A 25,093-nucleotide genomic window follows, 5' to 3' on the forward strand; every position below is an offset into this window, starting at 1 on the left:
AGGGGGGGGAGGGCCATTTTGAGCGCGCTCCGTTTTTCTCTAAGCGGAACCCGCAGTGGCAACAATGAGGCCGAAGGCGAAGTCCCTGCTCCCAACGCCGGCACGGTGACCCCTTTGTCCAAGGGTCACACCCGAACCAACAAAGCACACGCGGAGGCGCGCCCCAGGCCGCAGCGCCAACCCCTCCCCCGGGGGCTCCCGACGCCACCCCGGTCCGGCCCGCACCACAGCAGCAAGCAGGGCGGCCCGGCTTCCCCTCCCGCGCCCGACGCGCGCAGCCCCAGGCCAGCTCCCTGCTTGCCAACCGCGCCGCCCCGGGCTTCAGCCACCGACAGAGTCGCGAACGCGTGGGGGCGGCTCGGAGAGCCCACTTCCCATCCCCGGGGCCGAGGCCCGCGCCCGCACCAACCGGATCCTGTCCCGGGCCAGCGCCCACGCGCACCACCTTCGCTGCGGACTCCGCACAGCCCGCGCCCCCTCCCCCTTGGTGGCTTCCGCAACGGCTCCGCCTCAACCGTCGGTAGCTTCCCGCCCGCTTGGCCTAGAAAACCAAGCCAAAGCCGCACCCTCCCTCCGCGCCCGCCATCGGGGAAGCCCACCAGGCTCCCTGCTCAACCTGCCAGCAGGAGGAGGCCTCCGCGTGGAGTCGGTGGAGCAGCCCCCGCTGCCTCCGAGCGTCACGGCTCCGCGCCTCAGGCACCGCCGTGGCGCCTCAGGAAGCCGGTGGAAGGCGGGAAGCGCCCGTCCAATCCGCGCCAGGCGCGGTCGGTAGTGCGTCCAATCGGCGTCACCGCCGGCCAGGCCCCGCCCCTTGAACTCACACGAGGCCTGAGGGGTTGGTGACCTGAGAGGTCGTCGCGTTGCGGGGGTTTGGGGGACGCAGGGGGCGTGGCTCAGGCCGGATCTTCCGGTCACTGGGTCCCAGCTGTCCCGGAGCTCGGGCCTTGGGGGCGGCCTTTCAGCTCCCTGTCCTCCCGCACTACGCTCTCCTGGGGAACACCCCGAGAGCGGAGTCGCTCCTGCCCCGAGGAGACGCGCTGCCTAGACTCGGGCCCCGGCCCCAGGACAGGCGAGCAGGGAGGGATGGAAGGGATGGAAGCGCGAGCGGAACCAGGAGGAGCGCGTCCCAGGGGCCACCGGGTCCCGGGGGAGGCGGAGGCGAGCCGGACTTGCGGGACCAGGGTGCGGGGCCGATGGCTCGTGGGCGAAGCCTGGCTCCGGCCAGCAGGGGGCGCAGGGCCACCCGGGCTCCTGAGTTCGGGTGCCGGAGGTCAGGAGGGACCGCAGGCACCTGAACGCGGTGCTGAGCTGGGTCCCCAACCGCGTATTCCTAGGCTATTTCAGAGGTTTCCATTTAAAATAACCGTTTAACTTACGCAGCTAGCAGGTGCTTGTGTACAAAACGCAAGCTCTGGGTCAGGCTCGGTGGCTTACGCCTGTAATCCCAGCACTTTGAGGGGCCGAGGTGGGAGGATCACGAGGTCAGGAGTTCGAGACCAGCCTGGACAACATGGTGAAACACCATCTCGGGCGCAGTGGCGGGCGCCTGTAATCTCAGCTACTCGGGCGGCTGAGGCAGGAGAATCGCTTGAACCTGGGAGGCAGAGGTGGCAGTGAGCCAGAATCGCGCCATTGCACTCCAGCCTGGGTGACACGGCAAGACTCCGTCCCAAAACAACAAAAACAAAAAGCGAAAGTCCTTTGGAGACGGGCATAGCAGCGAAAGGTCCCCTTGCCCCTTGGCTTACAGAGGGCGGCGGTGTTTGGTGCTCAGCCTTCTGGGTGTTTTCCACGTGTTCCCATTCTGGGATGGAAAGTGTTCCACGTGCACTGAGATGCAGATTGGTCTTTCTAACAGCTGCCTAATTACTGAATTACGTGAATTAACTTCATCCGAGGAATTCCACCCTCCACTGATTGGCCTACACTTCTATTACAAATAATATTGCAGCACTACCTTTGGATTATCCAACATTTGTGTCAGATAAATTTTTAAAATTGGGATCGTATGTGTAAACTTTTTATAGATATCGCCAAATCAAAATTTAAAATTATATTTTAATAGCATTTAAATTTTCTATCTAAAAGGCACCAATTGTTTAAAAATATGGGACTAGGATTTAGATGTGTGGTGGAAAGCACTTGAAAAAATAAACCCAAGGAATAAAATCAAAGCTCAGTTGAGGACCAGAGCCAATCAAATCACATTAAATAAGCTCTCAAAAGTGTTTTAAATATTCTGCTTAGCTAAAATTACCAACTTCTTGACAACCTTTTAACTACCCTGATTTAACTTAATTTTGATATATTAGTTTTTTAATTCAGAGTTGACAGATTACCTATGCGATCTAAGGTACACAGGTGTATGCAGGGATTTGAGGGGATTTTATATGTTCAAAGCTTTCAATACTTTTGAATTCTTCATACGTTTAAGTATTAATGTATAACACAAAATGTAAGAAGATTGTAGAGCACTTCAAAATTGTGACCTGACAATTTTGCATAATTATTTTCACACCTAATTTTTTGCCAATAGATTTAGGATCCTTCATGATGGAGTTTCGAATGCACAGCAATTTTCCTAATACACTTCAAAAATTAATGGTGCTTATTTTTTACCTTGCCATTTTTTAGTAGAAGAACCATGTTAGAGCCCTTTTTATTGCTTCATGTGTTCAAAAAGCCTGCGGATTATTTAGTAAACGTCAGTAAATGACAACATGGAAGAAAAAAGGATATCACTAATTTTAATATTAATTGAATTCTTTTTAAAGGTTTTAGACTGTGGCGTTTCATGAAAAAACTTATTATAATCAATATTTGGAAACTACATGCAGTGGTTCACACCTATAATCCCAGCACTTTGGGAGGCTGAGTTGATGGAATTCCTTGAGGCCAGAATTTGAGACTAGCCTGGGCAACATAGCTAGACTCTGTCTCTATAAAAAACAAAATTAGCTAGGTGTGGTGGCATGTGCCTGTGGACCTAGCTACTCTCCACTGGAGGCTGAGGTGGGGGAATTTTGCTTGAGCCCAGAAGCAGGTTACTGCAGTGAGCTATGATTGTACCACTGCACTCCAATGTTGGTGACAGGGCAAGTCCCTGTCTCAAAAAAAAAAAAAAATCAAAATTTGGTTTTCAATTAATTTAGCTTTCTGAATCAACATTTGGAATATTCTATATGTCATATCACAGGTAGAGAGAGCATTGACTTTGAAATAGGGTTGAATGCTCAATTTATTACTTATCAGCTAAGGGACTTCAGGTGAATTACAGTTATGCATTGCTTAATGATAGTGGTAAGTTCTGAGAAAGGTGTCCTTAGGCAATTTCATCATTTTGTGAATATCTTAGAGGTGACTTACAAAAACCTAGATGGTACAGCCTACTACACACCTCAGCTGTATATGGTGCCGTTTATTGCTTCAAGGCTGCAAACTCATACAGCATGTTACTGCACTGAATACTGTAGACAACTGTAACACAATGGTGAGTATTTACATATCTAAACACAGAAAAGATAAGTAAAAATATGGTATAGGCCAGGCATGGTGGTTCTCGCCTGTAATCCCAGAACTTTAGGAGACTGAGGCAGGCGGATCATGAGGTCAGATCAAAGCCATCCTGGCCAACAGGGTGAAACCCGTCTCTCCTAAAAATACAAAAAAAAATTTGGGCATGGTGGCATGCACCCGTAGTCCCAACTACTCAGGAGGCTAAAGTGGGAGAATTGCTTGAACCTGGGAGGCAGAGAATGCAGTGACCTGAGATCGCGCCTTTGCACTTCAGCCTGGTGATAGAGCAAGACTCCATCTTAAAAAAAAGGGGGGGGACATAATTCCATAGACCCACTGTCATGCATACAGTCCCCTGTTGACTGAAATGTTATGTGGCCTATGGCTGTACCTAAACCTCTCTGAACCTTATTCTTTTCAGCTAAGAAAAATGGAATATTGTCTACCAGGTAGCATAACATTCAGAAGTAAATGAAATCACATATTTAAAGCATGCAGCACTGTGGCCAAGCAAATAAGGGAAGACATAATAAGTTTTCTTCCCCCATGTGCAAGACTTTGTACTTAGGTGAGGGTCATGATCTGGGAGGAAGGCAGACACACACTCATTACTGCCTGCACAGTGTCATTAAGTGTTGTGAGAGAAGTACATTAAAGATCAATTCCCTGTATTCCCCTAGAGCTTTCTTCATATGTCATGCTGACCTGGCGTATAAAATTATAATTTCTTTTCTCAAAGACATACACAACAACTCTGCTACTTAAGCTGAGGCACAATGACAAAATGTATTTATTTTTGCCAACGCTCTACATTTATCAGTGTTGTAGAAAGGATAAGACATGAAATTATTTAAACAAGAAGTTTCTAAAGCTTGGTCTTCTGTAGTTAGGCCACAAGAAAAACATACTCTAGCATAATAGAATGGCCCACAGCTATTTTCACACATATACTTTAATACTTAGGCATGGGTAAAATCATTTTAAATAACAATAAAATATGTGTGGAGAGACAACCCAGCAATTGCACAGTCCACTAGAAAATGTTAACATCTAAGCAATATAACTGTTTTAGGGTCGGTCTGAAAGTTCTCCTTCAGTTGTTCCACAGCATCTTTATTAACTAGGCAAGTACATTTAAGCTTTTAAATTTCATAATGTTGATATTTTTTAAAAGGCACGTTGAGGTTAACTTAATATTAAAGATATAACATTTACTTTATATTTCATAACCTGAACACATAGATTATGAGATCTCTACATGCCTTTAAGTAAAATAAATCTGGCAGCTCTCATACCTAAATTCTCTGGACAATTGTATTGCTCTCTGTTGGGGCGCCAGGGGCTTAACAGCCAGGGCCCTGAAGAGGCTTGCTGACCTAATTGGGCAGTTGGTTAAATAGCAGGAAATGTAACCAGGCTTTTCTCTCTCTTGCATGCCAATGTAGTGAACAGTGCTAACGGCCAAGACTGCAATTTAGTCACAATATTTTAAGTCAAAATTCAGTGTTCTTAGATCAAAAGATACCAAAGAAAGCCATCCCTGTTCTTTGAACTATGAAAGCACAGAGGTTGCAATTATCAAAACCAAACTGGTAAAAAGCAAAATGTGTCCTTTCGGTATTAATTTGACAGATGCCAACAAGCATTCAAAAGTTTAGAGTTAATTCCCTGGTGACAGGTATCATAAAACTGATCACGCTGGTTTCAACTGTATCACAATCACACTTCACAAATTGGAGATCTGATCCTTCTTGGCTTTTTTTTTTCACACCTTAGTTTTAGCACCTGTAATCAGAGACCACTGTTCAGCACCAAAAGAACTCATCAGCCTGGAGTTCTCTGGAGTTTTAAGCGATTGCCTAACCCAGCAGCGGACAGTGGTCTTGACTTCTTGGCTGAGTTAAAACAAAAAAGAATATTTTAAAACTGACAAATCTAGAACATGTTAGAAACCCTGTCTGAAGGCACAAAGTATAAAGTTTGTGGGTACCTGATAAAACATGACATATGTAAATACAGCTCCAAACAATTTACAAGTATAAATATTTGTCAATTATTTTTCTCTAGTGCTCTGGCTATTGCTGAAGCACCTTCTAGTTCCACCTTGTAACTGGATTCCCAAAAGATAAATGCTGACATCCTCTGATGCTTAACAAGAAATAAAAAGAGTCACCTTAATGGTCAAAAAGGTAATCACAAGGGCACTGTTGCCTAAAATTCTCTAGTCACCTGAAAATTGAAATAAATAAGGCAAGACTTCTTAAAATGTTTAGGTAGTTTCCAACTTAAACAGAATGGCCTGAACAGAGAAATACATGAAATCAGAATTGTGACTGCAGAGAAAGAGCTGTTTTGCTAGTTTAAGTTTGAAACTTTTCCCCTCCTCCCCAGCTGTTAACATAGGAGACACACAGCCCCACCAGGGCGGTCTCAATGCCCAGGAATGGTTGTGTGATGACTGATAATTTCTTGCCTATTAATAGTTTCCCACTGTTAGAAGACAGCCATTGGCAAGCAGATGTGGTCTCAGCTTTTCCTTGTCGTGGGGCAGGAATGCCTGGAGGGACCATGATGTGGGTCACACTGTACATTCTGTTTACTGTGGGCACAAACACACAACAGAACTTTTTTTTAGCTTATTAAATCGAGAATATTCCTGAGGAGGCATTCGCTATGGGCTAAAGGTCCCAACATCACAATAATAAATAACAGCTATGTTTACAGAGACACATTCAGGACACATGCAAAAGCTCTTCCTAGCAGGACTCGGGCCTTTCCAAAGCAAGCTGCTTGGGCATCCCCAGAGGGCCCACCCTCCCATGCACCTACCCCACCACCGTGCCCCAACTCATTACACAACTCAACTCGGCCTTCCGGCCATCTGAGGCTGCTTTTTAGACCAAGTGACTCAGACGTTTCAAGTAGAAGACAGGATGGGCCTCTGCCGGGGGACCTCGCAGCAGAAAATGAGATCAGAGGGCTTGCAGGGTGGCGAAGAACAACCGGAGAGGGCCCAGCAGGGAAATGAATGACAGCAGGCGTGGCTTAGGTGTCTCAGAGGCTCCAGGTTGTAGCCCCGCGGGGCTCAGATGAAGTGGATCCAGCTCTCCTCGCACTCCCCTCGAGGCATGTGCAGCGCGTGGTTGCGACACGTGAGGCTGTAGTCTCGGCCATCGTTGTTGTCCCAGTACTCGGCACCCGCCACTCGGTAGCGCACCGCGAAGTGCACTAGGGAGCCGAGCTCCAGCAGGAAGGGCGGCACCGGGAAGCCGAAGGTGAAGACGTCCTCTGCGCCCTCGGTCCCCGCGGGCCCGCGCCACCTCGCCACCGCCTCGTGGGTGCTGCGCCAGCCTGAGAAAGTGTAGCGCACGGCCACCTGCTTCTCGAAGGCCACGTTACACACGCGCACCGTACCGCTGATGCCAAGGTCCGAGCAAGTGACACGCTCCAGACACACCAGCTGCCGCCGCAGGCGCTCGCCAAAGTCGGCGGCCTCGACGGGCGGCGGGAAATCGGGCACCAGGCACTGCAGGGTGAACTCCAGGTCTTGGCTGCTGCAGCACAGGTCCGAGTTGATGGCGAGCCGCGACAGCACGTGCAGCGGCACCGACGGGTCGTCTCCCGCGTTGAACACCTTCACCTGAGCCAGCTCCAAGCCCAGGGCGTCGGCGAAGCGCACGCGGAGCTGCCGGCTGCAGCCCGGCCGACACCCAGCGCCCGGAGTGCCCGCGGCCTTCTGTCGGCGCTCGGGGGAGCTGGGCAGCGAGCGCGCCCGCCGCAGGATGATGGGCCGCAGGCGGGGGTCGCAGCCCGACGGCGCCGGCGGGGGTGGCGGCGCGCGGCCGGGGCTCCCCGGGGGCCTACAGTGTCGCGGCTCCAAGGCCACGTTGCTGTCCAGGTCCGACACGCAGCTGAGGCTCCGGGGGGCGAGCTTCCGGGATCCCAGGGCGCTCGGCAGAACTGCGGAGCTCGGGCCTCTGGACATGGCCCCGCCGGCCGTCGGAAGATGGGGAGACGGGGACGAGGGGCTGCCTCCCGACCCCGCGACAGCTCCTTCCGTGCTCAGAAGCCGCCGAGAGTCCGCCGTGTCTGCAACCTGCGGGGGACCGCTGGGGCCCGGCGCGCCCTACTCTTGTTCTCCACCTTGCCCCTGGAGTCCTCGCCCAGGTCCTCCGCTTCTTGCAGTTAAAGAAATTAAGAGACGAGTTCTTCTCTAGTGGAAGCTTTCAGAGGCCTCCCGGGAGCTCAGGCTAACGCCTCTTTTTTTCTTTTTCTTTTTTTTTTTTTTTTTTTTTTTTTTTTTTTTTTTTTTTTTTTTTTTTTTTTTTTTTTTCTCTTGCTTCCTTGGAGGTTCTTACGAGAAGGCTGCGTTCCGGGAGCGGCCCCTCCCACTTTCCCGGTCCATGGCGTTACTTACAAGGCTGCAACTTGACCGGGTGCAACTTCCCAGCGAGCCTCCGCCCCGCCCCTCGTGACGCCGCCTGCAGGCGGGCCCCCGCCGGCCCGGGCCGGGCCTGGGAGCTCCGCGGAGCTGCGCGCCGCCGCCTCCAGCTCCACTGCCGCAGCGCGCCACGGCTGGGCCTCGCCGCGCGGGTGCCGGAGAGGAAGGAAGGCTGGCAGCCTCGTCACGTGTGCGCTGCAGTCGCGAAACAGGTCTGATCGATTTCTGTTTACGTCTGCCTGGACTGCGCGCCTGTCGATCCTAGACCGTGTCTGCACAAGCGGAGGACAAGGAAAATGCATGCTGCGTGTCCTTAGATTTCTGGGTTGTGGCGTGGGGAGCGGGGGTGCAGAGCCGGCATTGCCAGGAGCTGGTCCCGGGCTAATGGTAAACATCGCGGCCAGCGCACACTTTGCACAGGTTCACCGCAACCTGCACCCTGGGCCAGAGCGCGGGAGCGGCGCTGCGTGGAGGAGCAGCGTCCTGTCCACACCACCCACAATGCTTTGCCGCAGCGGGTGGGGACGGGAGGCGCTGCTGTTGTCTTCCTGGACGCAGGGCCGGAGGGGAAGACGGGGAAGCAGAGTCAACACCCGGTGATGACTTCCGCAGCTGCCCTTCATCAGCCTCTGGCGCCTGGGGAGCATATTTGTAGCCAGAGTCTCCGACTTTCAGCTTTTGTTTCCATGCAAGCCAGAAACACCCTCGAGGCCTGTAGCTCGTTTTCTGCATCCTTAGAACCCTGCAAGCCTTCGCGCCTCTCACCGCGTAGCTCTGAGCACAAAACCCCACACAGCCTTTGGTGTAAATCTTGCCAGGTGAAATGAGTGAGAAAGATCCAAGTGCACTTTCCAGAGAGCAGTTTGGGGCCAGGCATTCCATGGAGAAGGTTCCTTTTTCCTGTCCAGAGGGACAAAGCAGAAAGAAAAAAGGACTAAGGAAGGGGGGTTTATTAAAGAACATTTTCTACATCGAAAATGAGTCAAGCCTGTTGATTGTGATATAATTCATTAAATGTGAGAGAGTGATTTTATTCATCATCGCATGTGAGCTAACTAAAAAGGCTTGCATGATTATTGTGGAAAAAATACAGGCAAGTTTCAGGAAGAAAATATCTATAGTCACATCTCTTTTATGTTACAGAGACACGTGATAGGGGAAAGAGAAATATCCAATTTCCATTCAGTGCACTTCTAACAGGTCACTCAAAATGAGAGGGGAATAACAGCTATCTGTGGTTTGGGTCAACAATATTTCACAAAGAGCTAATATGTAATATGTATGAATATATGGAAAATCTTGTAATGGATTGATGCGATAGAGAAGGCAGAAAATTGAGTTGAAAGGTCCCTCTCAGAGTTTAAGCTCCTTCAGAGCAGAGACGTGCATCATCGCTGCCGTTATGGACACCCCTATAAATATTTGTTGAATGAATGAATGATTGGGCAACGCAGAAATTGAAGGCTGTAATAAGACCTGACCTTATTTAGCCTTCCAATTTCTTCAACATGTTATTTCCAAGGAAGATATACCTGTGTGTGAACAGGGGGAGAGAGAGATGGAATCTTTTCACAGTAGTTATAGTAGTGTGTAATATCTACTGTAATAAGCAGAAAAGATAAAACTGTAAGCATAAGACAATGTCTCCCTTCCCCAGGATCACAGCCCTAATATTTTAATACTATACAAGTATTAAAAAACAAGTGGAAAACCAACCTAATACCGGTGGTAGGACCATTTGCAATCAATAGTTACTGACAGTATTCTGTGGCTTCTAGTTCCGGTGGTGAGGAGACCTTTCCAAATATAAGAGGAATAAAGAAGTCACCTCCCGAGCTGTCATCATCTTCCAGCAGATTGAGCAAGAATATTTTGAGCACTACAGAAAAGGTAATGTAAACTTAGAAGAAAGATCTTACTTAGATTTATTCTGGATTTTTTGTTTGTTTCTCATGTATGTGTTCACAGTATTTATTACTGTATCCTTGGTTTTTAGACAGTCCGTCAAACCCTAGATGATGATCAGCCATGTGACTTTTTCAAGAAGAGGAATAGGGTGAATGAATCGCATCAGAAAAGCAGGTAAATAGTTTTAGTATAATTGTATCTTGCAAAAGACTCATGATCTCTGTTGTCCAGATTGAATATGTAGATTTGGAAAAAAAAAGTGTGTCTATGGTTAAGAAATATACATTTATAATTTTTATCTAGCAGAAATGTGTGGAAAAGTAGTTTAAGCATAATTATTAGTGGATAAGGATTCCAGTGGTCATACTTCTGTCAGTTGTTATCAGAATTGTAATTTTGAGTAAGTCCCTTACTCACTTTTCTATGTTAGTTTCCCTTTATATAAAAGGTTACTAACAATAATTCACTTTTATGGATGCACACTGACAGCCAGGCAGAAACAAAATGTTTTAACAGGTTACAAATTCTGAATAATGGACATTCTTTCATTTTCTCATTCACTTATTCAACATTTATTGAGCACATGTTGTACTATTGGCAATGATTTGATATCCTCCATATTCTCAATTAAAATGTAGTACATATTCAAATAGTTGCTTGGTTTGTTTGAAACCACTGGCCAAATGAACCTCTGAGGTTTCCAGAAAGCATGTTTATCACCCATTTCTGTTTATTCTGTCTGACTAATATTGCAGGGAAGTATTATTAATCTTAAATGCTAAGTTCTTGGTAAATAAATTGAAAAGAGGGTATTTTCAACTCTAATGTGAGATTTGGCCTCAGAATAAATTATGCTCTAAAGAATTAGTTACTATACTTGTAAGGTACACAGTATTCATTATTTCCTTTACCTGCTATTCACAAGATAGCTCTAAGACCCTGTGTTTTCATTCATAGGTGTTATAGGGCACCGTGTGATTTTATTTCTGTTCTTTAAACACAATTTTCCCAAATGTGTTTTCTGTTTGAAAATATTTTAACAAGCTTTTGGTTTAAGGTATAGGTTTCTGTGTGCTATGCTTTTATATATTAAATTTTCACTCAGCTCAGAATGGCCACTAATCAGTGATTAAATTGCAAAACTTGCATGTTATGTTTACACTTAATTTAAAAGAGGTGTATAAAATAAAAGTGATTTTTACTTCTAAATATTATTAAATGTTTTGACCATAACAATTCCAGAGTTCTACAACTGATTTTTTTCCAAACTTATGTTGTTTACAGTACACATAATTGCTCTAAAAGTATAAAACAAGCACTTTGAGAAACGGTTAGTTTTTCCTAAATGCTCATATTCGATGTAAAATGGAAACTGTTCGTTCTCTTTTGTCACATGCTTTATATCATGCACCTCCAATAGAGTATTATATGAGAAAATGTTCTGTAAAATCACTTCTGCTGTCAGGAGTTTGGAAGCTGACATTTTGTAATGCCTAGTAATAGCTGGGACAAAAAAGTACAACTAGAAGATTCTTTTTGTTCCTTTAATTACAGTCAGACCATTTTTTGTCTTATGTGGTAAGAATTGCAGTTTTATTTTTTACAGCAATATGAATGCTGGCGCATCTTGGAATAAAGTGCAACATTCAAAGAATTCTTCAGGAAAAAGGCAGAGTAAATCCCAAGTACCCCATGCTTCTTCCCAGCCGAGAAGCAGCCTCTCAGCTGTCACCCAGCCAACTGGAGAAAAACTTAAAGAAAGCATTTCCCCAGAAGCAAGACCCAAAAGGAATCCACTTGGGTCCAGATGTCAGGGAGCCTCAGGGAATAAATTGTTTCTTGATTTTCAGTCAATGAGAATTATTAAAGAAGATGCTGATGAGGACAGTGCAAGTGATCTCTCTGATTCAGAAAGAATTCCCATTCCTCCTTCTCCCCTCACACCTCCAGATCTCAATCTTCGAGCTGAAGAAATTGATCCAGTTTACTTTGATCTTCACCCTGGTCAGGGCCATGCAAAGTCTGAATACTATTATCGCGATTTCCTTCCACCCCCTTTCAGCTCCTGGGACTTGCGAGATATGGCCCTGCTTCTGAATGCAGAGCACAAAACCGAAGCTGGGCCACGGGTGGGAGGACTTCTTGGGAGGTATATCGATAGACTTATTCAGCTTGAGTGGCTGCAGATCCAGACTGTACAGTATGAAAAAGCAAAGGGGCCCAAAGCAAGGCCTCCCACTCTCCCTGGGACCCCAGGGCCACTGAAAAGCCCTGGGAGAACTAAACTAATTGCTAGTGCTCTGTCCAGGCCACTACCTCACCAGGAAGGGGCTTCAAAGTCAGGCCCTTCCCGAAAGAAAGCTTTTCGCCGTGAAGAAGTCCATCCATCACATTATGCATTTGAGACGTCCCCCAGGCCCCCTGATGTGCTGGGTGGTACCAGGTTTTGTTCTCAGAAACAAACCCTTGAAATGAGGATAGAAGAAAAGAAAAAGAAACCCAGTAAGTGTGTGAGGCTGCAGCGTTGGGATCTGTCCTGCGGTGACCGCAGCTCTAAGGTGGAAACCAACGGGAACATTCGAATTCCCAAACAGGCAGCTGTGGTGCTGGACTCGGCAGATTCCTGCAAGGCCTCCAAAACACCAGCACATGCACATCCTAGGAAAAAGGGAAAGGCAGAGAGCGGTGGTCATGCCACTGCATCGAGTGAGAAAAAACTGAAAACAAATGGAGTAAAGCAAAACACATATAAACTCAACTAAGTATCTCAAATGAGGAATTGCCAAGACCCGCGGGCACCTCAATATTAGAGCTCTTCCAAAAGTCAAAATGCTGTGAATTTTAAGGAATTTTACAACACTGACATTTAAGTAGTTCGTTGGCATTTTTGTCCACTTTCTTTCTAACCCAGTGGGGTTATTTTCAAAGAGAAGTGTCTTTCAATAAGCCTTTCTTCTTGTCAGTCTTAGGCAAATGAGAGCACTTTATATAAAAATTACCTAAAATATGTGCCATATAAAGGAATAAAATGGCTCCTCTCGAGGTTTCTCCATTGAAACCTCAGCAGTCGTAGCCGGCCTGTGTAGAGCAGATGGCAGTGTTATCTTCCCATTTTCACGTGCACTTAAATATGTAAATAGTGCAGACTTTCAAATGGTGTGGAATCCTAAATATTGAAAATAAGGCCCTTCTTGCCCTCACTGACAGAGCACTGACAATTAGCTTACTTCTCCCAGTGGCTCTCTTACTTTTTTATAAGCTCTTCAAGCAAAATTTCTGTTCATTTTACCCTTAGGAGAAGCTTTAGTTCTTCCTCAAGTCAGGGAGTAGTGAGTTTGTGTTTTGGGTAGTCATTTATCACTAAGCTGCTGGCTCTTTAGAGACAGTGGAATCTAGTGCTTTAATACGTTTTCTTTGACATGTTTTTTCTTTCTTTCTTTTCTTTAAAGGGCATTTTAAACTTAGAGGTGGTGGTAAAATCCAATTTTTAGTTCTCCAAACTGAGGTTAAAATAATTTGCAGAATTTTCCAAAGTCAATGGCTTAGCATGATTACTGCTGTTTGGTGGGGCTAAGAATGAAATATTTGACACCCTGGAATTGCTGGCATGTAAGGCTTCTCCAGAAAGGTGCCACAGGGAAATCGCTCTTTACAATTTGTAAATGAAGGGTCTGTAAAAGGATCAGAACACATGGAACTACATTGAATATATTAGTTACACAGTTACTGATTTGGGATCCACACCCTGTTGTCCTTAGTCAAAAATAATGATCCATTTTAGTTTTCAAGAGCAGGATTTTATTATCTTGCTTGGGGGTGAGGGGCGGGAGAGTGGAATGTGAATAAAGTTGCTGAATGTATTTAAACCCCCTTATCTGGTCTTAAGGCTTCCTGACTCTCTCCAAGGTTTCTTGTTCCTATAGTTGTGCTGTGAGCTTTCTGTTTATATTTGTGCAGTGTGTTTTAATACTGCCCATGTAATTATAGTTGATTTTATCCCTTTAAACAATTACTGTATTTGTTTTTCACATAGAGATTTCAATTTTTTCACCTTTGGGGCAAATGAAAAACTTGGCATTTTTCATTTGGGAATATATAATAGCTTTCCAGACAGCAGTAAATGTCTGAAAAAATATCAAAAACAGCATAAGGACAAGATTATGTAGCTATAATTATATGTATATAATTATAAAAAACAATGTGCAAAGGTTAAGTTTTAAGATCTTTTGAAATCTGATTTTAATCATACCAAACGACATAAAATTTTTTATGGTAGGCTTTTTCTTTCAAGACTTAATTTTCAGACTTGTACAAGTTCTTTCTTACATTCTTTCCCTCTCACACCATCCTATTGGAGAAAGCATGCTTTTACACTATGGTCTTTACGTTTTTTATGTGAATGAAAGATGTACATAGAGTAAGCATTACTTCCTTAGTCCTCAAATATACTATAGTTTTTGTACTTAGTATATGTTTTCTATTTGGAAAACAGCACTATTCTTAGCTTTCATGTGATTCCCGAGTGATGTCTGGTGTTCCCTGACTGCCCTGTTTTGTGGGCACAGATGAGTCTGTTATCCATGGCTGGCACTTTGCCTATGCTCCTTTCTCTGCTAGATTTTTTGCAGCTCTCTATAAAGTTTCATGGCCAACAGACATCCAAAAGCATGATATTCTATCCACATGTGTATATATATACTCCTTATGTTAACTAAAGGGTTTATGCTGAGTTGCTACCTTTCCCTGTAATGTATCCATGTGCATACTCTTAGAGACCTTGAGTAGTTAAGGGTAAAGTGATTTATTAATATTTCTACTTGCCTTGTGTATGTCTGAGCTGAAGACAATCATGATTAAGAACTTTAGAGGTGGCCGGGCATGGTGGCTCATGCCTGTAATCCCAGCACTTTGGAGGCCGAGGCAGGCGGATCACCTGAGGTTGGGAATTCGAGACCAGCCTGATCAACATGGAGAAACCCGGTCTCTACTAAAAATTCAAAATTAGCTGGGCATGATGGCGCATGCCTGCAATCCCAGCTACTCGGGAGGTCGAGGCAAGAGAATTGCTTGAACCCAGTAGGCAGAGGTTGCGGTGAGCTAAGATTGCACCATTGCACTCCAGCCTGGGCAACAAGAGTGAAACTCTGTCTTAAAAAAAAAGAAAAAGAAAAAAGAAATTTAGAGGTAATAACTCATACATTTGTTCCCAGATTTTTCAACTGAAGCTGATTCCATAATCTGGGAAACAGTCATAATTTCATGTGTTAAACAGTTTTAAAAGCCTGAAAAAGTGACTTCGCTTGTTTACTTTCTGCCTCAGATTGGCTATTTTAACCAATATTATTGTGACTGGATCATAGCTCCTAGTGAATAACATGAAGTATTTTAAAGTTAGGTCTATTACAGAATTAACATAAGCACAATTTTAATTTTATGATATGTGATACACATATCTAATACATCTTAATGCACTAAATGCTGCAGATAAGAATCTTGCTATTTTTCAAGTAGACAACATTGGAAAGTTAAATCATGAACTCATTCAGTTCATCAAGTCAAAAACACTGAGTGTCTTGCTAGTCTAGTGACGTGGGTCATTGTATTTCCAAGAAGTGCCTCTCATTTCGGGGGAGTTGTTTACATATACCCTGCATTTAAAACAATCCAAATTAAAAACACACACACACACAGAAAAGAAAAATATTGCAGGCTTAGAATTATCTAATGGAAAAATTGTAAAAAAGTACAAAAATAAAATATATCAGCATTTGCAGTATTCACTATGATTATTTAGGTTTAGACTCTTTCTCAACTTCTTAAATGACTAAATGGGCTGAAGACTTGTAACTAACTTGAATTGGGTAGAGTTCGTGCCCTATGACAAAAAGGATGAGGAAGAGAATAGACCCATATGGTCTTGCCATATACCTAATAGCTAAAAGGAAAATGGTCTGTAGTTGTTCTTGGGCCCATAATGTTGCTTTTCAGAAGGACATAAGACTTTCTACTTCATATGATATGGGTATTGTCTACTTCCTCATTCTTGTATGCTCATTTATTGAGTAGTTATATAAAAATATAAGACTCTTGGTGGTACTGTATTTTAAGGTAATTCAGAAGCAGTATTTATTATTTATGTACATGTACAGGAGGACATCATTCAAAATGGCCTCAAAATATTCAGCATGTTTGTTATTTGCTGTTATATTGTATGTTTAGTTTTGTATGTAATAAACAGAATTCATGTAAGTTTTTGTGGACTTGAATTTCTCCTTCCTTGAGATCAATTAAACAGCAGAAAAATATTGTCTGGATTTTTCTGGTATTGTTTTGCTTTGCTCTTCATGCAGTTCTCTTCTGAAGCTTGCTTTTATTTTCTGCCTGGTTACTTAAAAGAATTACCCAGGATGAAATGCTGTTTCAACTCCTGTCTTAACACTAAGCGACATAGGCATCCAGTTAACATTACCAGATATATTTGAGAAGTATTGCAGTAAATTTCTTGAGTCTCTCTTCCCCTTATTGCCCCTCAGAAGGTGTTGAGGATTAATTAGGGGAGGAGGATGCAAATTCAGTAAGCATAAATTAAGATAACATGTGATGTAATGAAGTTGTACCTTTATGTACATATCTGGAAGTGAGTAGGTCTCTTTCAAGGAAGTGGCCTGGTTAGGAGAGGGCAGTTTCAAGCAGCTCTGGCTGCAAGCATTCTGAAAGGCCCTTTGCTCTTTTAACTTCACTTCTGATAATAGCGTGCATTCTTTTGAGTCAACCAAATTGTGGCAGTAATGTTTGGTGGCTTAAAAATAATTTTTTGGGTATGTTTTGAAAACCATGTTGGAGGTTTAAATTCATTTTTTTTGTACAGGAAATGTATTATTTTGGGATGTTGCTGTTTTGCTATCCACAAGGTGGCGACTAAACATTTTCAGATACCAGTGAATTTGGCCTGTGAGTGCCTTCTAGACGAATAAAAAGGTTTTTACTGGAATCAAAAAGAAGTGGAGAGAAAAAGACTTTTTGACTTCAGGCCCAAAGCATGTTCTTGATTTAACTTCACTCTGCCATCAGAGAATGAAATGGTTTATTATATGCAGTTAGATGCTGTGGAGGATTCTCTGATTCATTGAACATTCCCACATCATAAAACACTGCATCCAGCATAGAATCGTGCTCAACGAAGTAACATAAATCATCAATTTATAGAAATCTTCACAGAGAACCCTGTGCCATAAAATACAATTCGACTATTTTTGTCTTCAGCAATTTAATATATAAGAAATTACTGTAATAATACTGGAAAATATATATTGAATTTAAAAATGGGATAGTCATAAATATAATTGTTCTAGCTTAAATGAGATTTTAAAGCAAACAAATAGCACATATTTAACTTTAGATTACATTACGCGAGGACAATTTCCTGCCTTGCTACTGAAATTTCGAGCTTCTCCCTGGACCTACTGAGTCACAGTCTGCATTTTAACAAAATACTTGGCTCATTAAAGTTTGAGAAAACTGCTTTCCCAGTACTTAAGTCTGCAGGTTTGAGTGACTGCCTTTATGGTATGTGAGTAGCTGGCAGGCCCTCCCTCCCCTCAAGCAAGACATTTGCTTCTCTAGCCCTATTTTCTCCATAGCTTAAAGGCACTGGGGCTGTTTACCTAAGAGGTTACCTAAATGAGTGATTTATGGCCTCTGATGTCTGCTCCACAAGTGAATGCTAAGGAGTTGAAATTCCTTTTTTTTTTTTAATTTCAATAGCGTTTGGGGTATGTGTGTTTTTTTGTTGAGTGGATTAAATTATACAGTGATGAATTCTGAGATTTTAGTGCACCTGTCACCGAGTAGTGTACATTGTACCTAATGTGCAGTTTTTTTTCCCTAGCTTCCCCTCCCAACTTTCCCCTTCTCTGTCTCTGAAGTCTGTTATATCACTCCTTATGCCCTTGCGTATCATAGCTCAGCTCCCCCTTATAAGTGAGAACACAGATTTTGGTTTACCACTCCTATGTTACTTCAGTTAGAATAATGATGTTATATTGCAGGTTTAGTTTTGTATTCAATAAACAGAATTCATGTAAGTTTTTGTGGACTTGAATTTCTCCTTCCTTGAGATCAATTAAACAGCACCATCCAAGTTTTTGCAAAAGACATTGTTTAGCTCCCTTTAATGGCTGAGTAGTATTCCATGGTATACATGGTGTGTGTGTGCATGTGTGTGTGTGTGTGTGTGTGTGTGTGTGTACATATATGTAGATATATGTATATATACCACATTTCTTTATCCACTCATTAGTTGATGGGCACTTAGGTTGGTTCCACATCTTTACAGTTGCGTATTGTGCTGCTGTAAGTATACCTGTGCAAGTGTCTTTTCCATGTAATGACTTCATTTCCTTTGGGTACGTGTTAGTCCGTTCTCATGATGAAGAAATACCCAGGACGGGGTAATTTATAAAGAAAAGAGGTTTAATTGTCTGATGGTTCCCCATGGCTGAGGCGGCCTCGGGAAACTTAAAATCATGGTGGAAGGCACCTCTTCACAGGGTGGCAGGAGGGAGAATGAGAGCCAAGTGAAGGGGGAAGCCCCTTATAAAACCGTCAGATCTCATGAGAACTCACTCACCCTATCACGAGAACAGCATGGGGGAACCACACCCATAATCTAATCACGCCTCAAGAGGTCCTTCCCAGACCCGTGGGGATTATGGGAACTATAATTCAAGATGAGATTTGGGTGGTGGCACAGCCAAACTGTATTGGGGTAAATACCCAGTAGTGTGATTGCTGGATCAATAGATCTCCTTTTGCTCCTTAAGGAATCTTCATATGTTTTCCGTAGAGGTTGTACTAATTTACATTCCCATCCACAGTGTATAAGCATTCCTTTTTCCCCACATCCATGCCAATATCTATTGTTTTTTGACTTTTTAAAAATGGCCTTTTTTACAGGGGTAAGGTGGTATCTCACTGTGGTTATAATTTACATTTCCCTGATGATTGGTGATATTAACCATTTTTTTCACATTTTTGTTGGCCATTTGTATACCTTCTTTTGAGAACTGTCTACTCATGTCCTCTGCCTACTTCTTAATGAGATTACCTAGTTTTTTTTTCTTGCTGATTTATTTGTGCTCCTTATAGATTCTACATACTACTTCTTTTGTCAGATGTGTAGTTTGCAAATTCTTCTTCCCATTCTGTGGTTGTCTGTTGGCTAGGCCGATTATTTCTTTTGCTGTGCAGAACCTTTTAGTTCAATTAGGTTTCATTTATTTATTTTTATTTTTGTTGCATTTGCTTTTTGGGTCTTAGTCATAAATTCTTTGCCTAGCCCAATGTCTAAAAGTGTTTCCAATGTTGTCTTCTAGAATTTTTATTGTTTCAGGAAACTGGCAAGCTACATGTAGAGGAATGAAACTGAATCCCTATCTCTCACCTTATACAAAAACCAACTCAAAATTGATCAAAGACGTAAAATAGCATTCGGGTTTCTTGGATCACCTAACCACCTCATCTCATTTTCCTTACATTCAGACTCCTAGATTTTCGGACTCCAGGTGTGGAACACTCACTCGACCTTCCCTTGTCTCTTTCCTTTCGCTCACTTGGTCATTTTGTGCAGCATTAGAAGGGTCTTCACCATCTGTCAGCAAGCTTTTCCCCTAAACCTATCTCTTGAGATACTCTGCCTAAATAAAGTAAGGAGAAAGAAAAAGAAGGCTTTGCTTTTCTCATGCGGTGTTTTCTAAATACTGGAATAAAATGCTTTTTATAGAATTTATGTAATATTGAAATAGCTTAACAAATTTAATTGAAGATGCTCTGATTTTTTTTAAGTATATATTTTTACCTTAACAGAAAAGGTTTTGATGCAGAAAGATAAAAACAACTGTTTAAATCTTCCCCTTCTCTTTCCTTCTTTTTCTCCTTTCCTACAGAAAGATAAACAGTTTATGTCAGAGGTGCCCATTCTTTTGGCTTCCCTGGGCCATACTGGAAGAAGAATTGTCTTGGGCCACACATAAAGTATACTAACACTAACAATAGCTGATGAGATAATAAAAAAATCACAAAAACATTATAATGTTTTAAGAAAGTTTATGAATTTGTGTTGGGCCACATTCAAAATTGTCCTGGGTCACAGGTTGAACCATCTTGATTTACAAACAAAAAAGATGGAAGAAAAAGCATGGCGATTCATACCATTAGTATGATTAGCATTGGAATATACTTCCGAAAAGCAAAAAGCCTTCAATATGTTATATCTGGCAGAATTTTTGTTTGTTTTTCTAATTGTTTATCTGCAACTACAGATTAGTTGAAAAAATTGGGGCAAGAGATTAAAAGCTCTCCAAGGTAATTTTCTGGCCAGCTCTTGGTGGCTGACAACATACAAAACCAAAGAAACTGCACACTCAGATCAACCCATGTGATTAGTAAAGCAATCAGAATTGTAAAACAAAATTCTTAATCCTTGAAAAAGAAATCCAGAAATACAAATAATGGATTATTTTATTGTAATATGAAGTCTAATGAACTTCAGTTCTTAATATATGTGAAAAGATCTTGGGGTACAACTAGAGATACAATATCAAGTATTGGGTAAAACTACACTTAAAAATAAGTATAGTTTTCTACACCTGATAATGATGAATGTATCAGGAGGGTATGCCCACCCAGCTTGGACTTCTGCTTGGACAGTGGTCTGGCTGGTCATGCCCCGTGTCCAGCTGAAAGGAAGGGAACCAAGGAGGACAGCATGACTGAGGGTAGGTAACAAACACATCCAACTCCACCTGCATTTGGCCTTTCCCATATGGATCAAGTAAACACCAGAGAAGTAAAGTGCTGGTGGAGTTTTCCTTGATGGAGTCAAATTCACCATTTGTTTTTTCCCAACATTGCATTATAAAAATTTTCAGACTGGGCACAGTGGCTCATGCCTGAATCCCAGCACTTTGGGAGGCGAAGGCAGGTGGATCGCCTGAGGTCAGGAATTCGACACCAGCCAGGCCAGCATGTGAAACTCCATCTTTACTAAAAATACAGAAATTAGCCAGGTGTGGTGGCATGCACCTATAGTCCCAGCTACTCGGGAGGCTGAGGCAGGAGAATCGCTTGAACCCAGGAGGCGGAGGTTGCAGTGAGCTGAGATTGCACCACTGTTCTCCAGCCTGGGTGACAGAGTGAGACTCTGTATCAAAACAAAACAAAACAAAACAATTCAAACATACAGGGAAGTGGAAAGGGCTTCACAGTGAATACATGCATGCCTACTTTCACAACTGGACAGCTGCCACCTGGCTCCGTCTGCTCTGTCCAATCCTGTAGCTGCCTAGCAGTCCCAGCTATGGCCTCTTGCAGGCATTCGACTCCCTCTAGCTTCTGCCTGCTGTGCTCACCCTCCAGGGCCTCCACTCTGGGTAGCTGTTTTATATATTTTATTATAAATTTTTTGGAGATGGAATTTTGCTCTTGTTGCCCAGGCTGGAGTGCAATGGCGTGTCTTAGCTCACTGCAACCTTTGCCTCCTGCATTCAAGTGATTCTCCCGCCTTAGGCTCCCAAGTAGCTGGGATTACAGGCACCTGCCACCACACCCTGCTAATTTTTTTGTTTTTGTTTTCGTATTTTTGGTAGAGACAGGGTTTCACCATGTTGGCCAGGCTAGTCTTGAACTCCTGACCTCAGGTGATCCCCTCCCTCACTGGGATTACAGGCGTGAGCTACCATGCCCAGCCCTGCTTTATATTTTGTTAATAGCCGTTCTGTCTACAGCAGAGCTGGAGCTACTTCATCACTACTGCAAGCAGAACTCTCCCTGATTATTTTAAAAAACTCTTCTCAAGAATGTTCTGAGAACTTAAACTTTTCTTGTGACAATGAAGAAACGGGACTATGAATTCAGAAGTATTTGGCTGCAGAATGATTTCTGTGTTCGTGAACATAGCAAGGTCTTGACTCATAAGCATGAGCCATGTTATTCTTCCCTAATATGAGTCTTCACCCAAACCATTTCAATCTCTCAGTTACAACTGAAGTTCATCATTACCCAGTTGCGTCAGTTAGTAAAACCAGCCCAGCTTAAAACTTCAATGTCCACCTTGATGGAAATCTAGTCTCTTCCATCTGCCCTGGGTGGGCTTGACTCCCGGGTGCGTGTGTGGGCAGGGGAGGCTTGGGCAGCCCCTCCTCACCTTCCAACCCAGCACCGAGATCCTAGGGCATGGTGGCGTTTTGCCATCAGACACCTCTGCTCCCTCCCTCTTCCAGACTGTGTTTCCCTCAGTGTTGGTGACAGAAAGAGAGACCTCTGTAACAGGCCACCCTCCACCCTCCCAGCCTTTCACTGTGGCTTGCTCACCTCTTTGGAGGGGGAATTGCCTCGAACTCCAGCCTTCTCACCTCCTCAGACAGGAAAGAAGGCTCAAGCCCAGCACTTTACTTCTCCTCTGTTTACTTGATCCGTATGGAAAATGCCAAATGGAGACAGTCAGGTGAGTTTATCTTCCTTCAGACCCACTGTCCACCTCAGTTTCCTTCCTTTCAGCTGGGTATGGGCCTGGCCAGCCAGACCACTGTCCAAGCAGAAGTCCAAGCCGGGTGGGGATGCCCTCATGATGCCCTCGTTATTAAAAAAAGAACAGTGAGAACTGGAGGTGGGTAGGGGCAGCCCTCCAAAAGATGAGAAGGTTGACTCTGGGTGAGGAATTGTAGCTCATACCTCCCTTGCAATCATCCAGTAATTCTTATCTCAAGAGCAATCTCATTTCTTCACTTGTCAGCTTACAGGGAGCTGGGAGCTGCCACCATGTCGCTATAAAGTATTACTGTACTTCCAAGGACACAGAAGGGAGCACCAGATTATTGTCACTGTGATCACATGCTCAGAATAGAAAGGGAGTGGGACATCTTCTAGCTCAGGCTCACCCAAAACGAACAGCAGGCGATGCCCAGAATCACCAGCTGAGTTCAAGGCCCCATAGCCTACCCAAGAAGGGTTGCTGTGTGGGGAACTGGTAGTTTGCTCAGTTATTTTAAGTGCTTGAGAATGTTGAAAACTTAGTTGTTTCTAATATATTAAAATACCAGTTCCTTTTTTTTTTTTTTTTTTGAGGTGGGGTTTCACTCTTGTTGCCCGGGCTGGAGTGCAATGGTGCCATCTCAGCTCATTGCAACCTCCGCCTCCTGGGTTCAAGTGATTCCCCTGCCTCAGCCTCCTGAGTAGCTGGGATTACAGGTGTGTGCCATCATGCTCGGCTAATTTTAAAATACCAATTCCTTTAAACTTAAAACGAATGTGAAACTGAAATCCTTCACTGTCAGCCCCCAGCCCCTCCCAGACTAGACCTTTGCGAGGCTCCTTTCTAACAAGAACATTTTAGTCCCCAGCACTATTCTAGCAGCAGGGGGTGCTCAACCTGTGTGTTTTTTTCACAAATATTTACCATGGCTTAGCTCACCTGACTTATATATTCTAAATTAGTGATTTTAACTTAGTCAGGTTTTTTCAATAGGCTATCATTATAGAAATATCCACTTTGAAAGTAAGCACAAGGTATTCAGTTTCTCTTTATGCACAGGAAATATCTATAGACTTTAAAGCTGTATTTGTTCCTGCTTTCAATAATAAGCTATTAATTTCAATGAAAATAATAAACTATTCAAATTAAAATATTCAGCAGCATCTCAGAGCTATGAATGTTCAGTTAAATAAAGTTTTTTAATTGGGGGATTTTTTATTTTATATTTTATTTTTGATATGCTCTTTTAAATTTATTTTTTATTTTTATTTTTCCATAAGTTATGGTGGTACAGGTGGTATTTGGTTACATAAGTTCTTTAGCGGTGATTTGTGAGGTTTTGGTGCACCCGTCACCCGAGCAGTACACACTGCACCCTATTTGTAGTCTTTTATCCCTCGTCTCCCCCCACTCTTCCCCCCAAGTCCCCACAGTCCATTGTATCATTCTTATGCTTTTGTGTCTTCATAGCTCAGCTCCCACATATCAGTGAGAACATACGATGTTTGGTTTTCCTTTCCTGAGTTACTTCACTTAGAATAATGGTCTCCGATCTCATCCAGGTCACTGCAATGCTGTTAATTCATTTCTTTTTATGGCTGAGTAATATTCTGTCGTATATATATATATATATATATGCTATAGTTTCTTTATCCAGTAGTTGATTGATGGGCATTTGGGTTGGTTCCATGATTTTGCAATTGTGAATTATACCGCTATAAACATTCCTGTGCAAGTATCTTTTTCAAATAATGACCTCTTTTCCTCTGGGAAGATATCTGGTAGTGGGATTGCTGGATCAAATGATAGTTCTACTTTTAATTCTTTAAGGAATGTCCACACTGTTTTCCATAGTGGCTGTACTAGTTTACATTCCCACCAGCAGTGTAGACGTGTTCCCTGATCCACGGTAACATCTACTGTTTTTTGATTTTTTGATTATGGCCATTTTTGCAGGAGTTAAGTTGGTATCATGTGTGTGGTGGTTTTGATTTGCATTTCCCTGAACATTAGTGATGTTGAGCACTTTTTCATAGTTGTTGGCCATTGTATATCTTCTTTTGAGAACTGTCTATTTATGTCCTTAGCCCACTTTTTGATGGGATTTTTTGTTTTTTCTTACTAATCTGTTTGAGTTCGTGTAGATTCTGGATATTAGTCCTTTGTCAGATGTATAGATTGTGAAGATTTTCTCCCACTCTGTGGACTGTCGTTTACTTCGCTTGCTGTTCCTTTTGCGGGGCAAAAGCTCTTTAGTTTAGTTAGGTCTCAGCTATTTATCTTCATTTATATTGCATTTGCTTTTGGGTTCTGGGTCATGAAATCCTTGCCTAAGCCAATGCGTAGAATAAGCAAAGAAAGGTTACCTTTATTTTACCTGTTTGCTACTTTAAACAAGGTAATGTGATAACAAGGTCATGTTAAGGTAATTGGGGTTAATGTATCACTGACTGTGTTTTAAAACTTGCTTATTGCCAACTTAAGTATTGGTATAATAGAATCTCAAATTGTCCTTTTTCAGAATTCTAATGCAAAGACTCCCAAGCCACAGAGATCTCCGTCCACCAGGAGGCTTTTTCCCATTTCTTTCCCTTCCACTTTAATTCCAAACTCAAAAAGGCAGAATAATCTGGGCTTAAAAGAAGTTTTAGGAGAAATAATCTGCAAACCCCAGAGCCCTGGGACATTGTTGGAATAAA

General features: G+C 43.3%; 3 protein-coding genes across 5 annotated transcripts in view; 2 read left to right on the plus strand and 1 right to left on the minus strand.

Annotated features, from left to right (window-relative positions):
- Positions 1 to 4,282: 4,282 nt before the first annotated feature.
- Positions 4,283 to 8,019, minus strand: PPP1R3D (protein phosphatase 1 regulatory subunit 3D). The gene has a single exon (XM_017503454.2). The coding sequence runs from the start codon at positions 7,499 to 7,501 to the stop codon at positions 6,602 to 6,604; it is 900 nt and encodes a 299-aa protein (XP_017358943.1). The 5' UTR covers positions 7,502 to 8,019; the 3' UTR covers positions 4,283 to 6,601.
- Positions 8,007 to 16,170, plus strand: FAM217B (family with sequence similarity 217 member B). 3 transcript variants are annotated; one of them, XM_017503450.1, is made up of 4 exons: positions 8,007 to 8,169; positions 9,736 to 9,847; positions 9,954 to 10,039; positions 11,472 to 16,170. In XM_017503450.1, the coding sequence occupies exon 4, from the start codon at positions 11,476 to 11,478 to the stop codon at positions 12,625 to 12,627; it is 1,152 nt and encodes a 383-aa protein (XP_017358939.1). In that variant the 5' UTR covers positions 8,007 to 8,169; positions 9,736 to 9,847; positions 9,954 to 10,039; positions 11,472 to 11,475; the 3' UTR covers positions 12,628 to 16,170. The 3 variants fall into 3 exon arrangements, with proteins under 3 accessions (XP_017358939.1, XP_017358941.1, XP_017358940.1); XM_017503452.2 differs by having other exon boundaries at positions 8,020 to 8,169; positions 11,457 to 16,170; XM_017503451.2 differs by lacking the exon at positions 8,007 to 8,169 and adding an exon at positions 8,431 to 8,775.
- Positions 16,171 to 22,346: 6,176 nt separating this feature from the next.
- CDH26 (cadherin 26) overlaps positions 22,347 to 25,093 on the plus strand; it is a 61,359-nt gene continuing 58,612 nt past the window's right edge. Inside the window, 1 exon segment of the mRNA XM_037729591.1 lies at positions 22,347 to 22,367. Coding sequence (XP_037585519.1) covers positions 22,347 to 22,367 — 21 coding nt within the window.

This window comes from Cebus imitator, unplaced genomic scaffold (assembly GCF_001604975.1).
Source record: "Cebus imitator isolate Cc_AM_T3 unplaced genomic scaffold, Cebus_imitator-1.0 Scaffold311, whole genome shotgun sequence".
Taxonomy (NCBI): Eukaryota; Metazoa; Chordata; class Mammalia; order Primates; family Cebidae; genus Cebus; species Cebus imitator.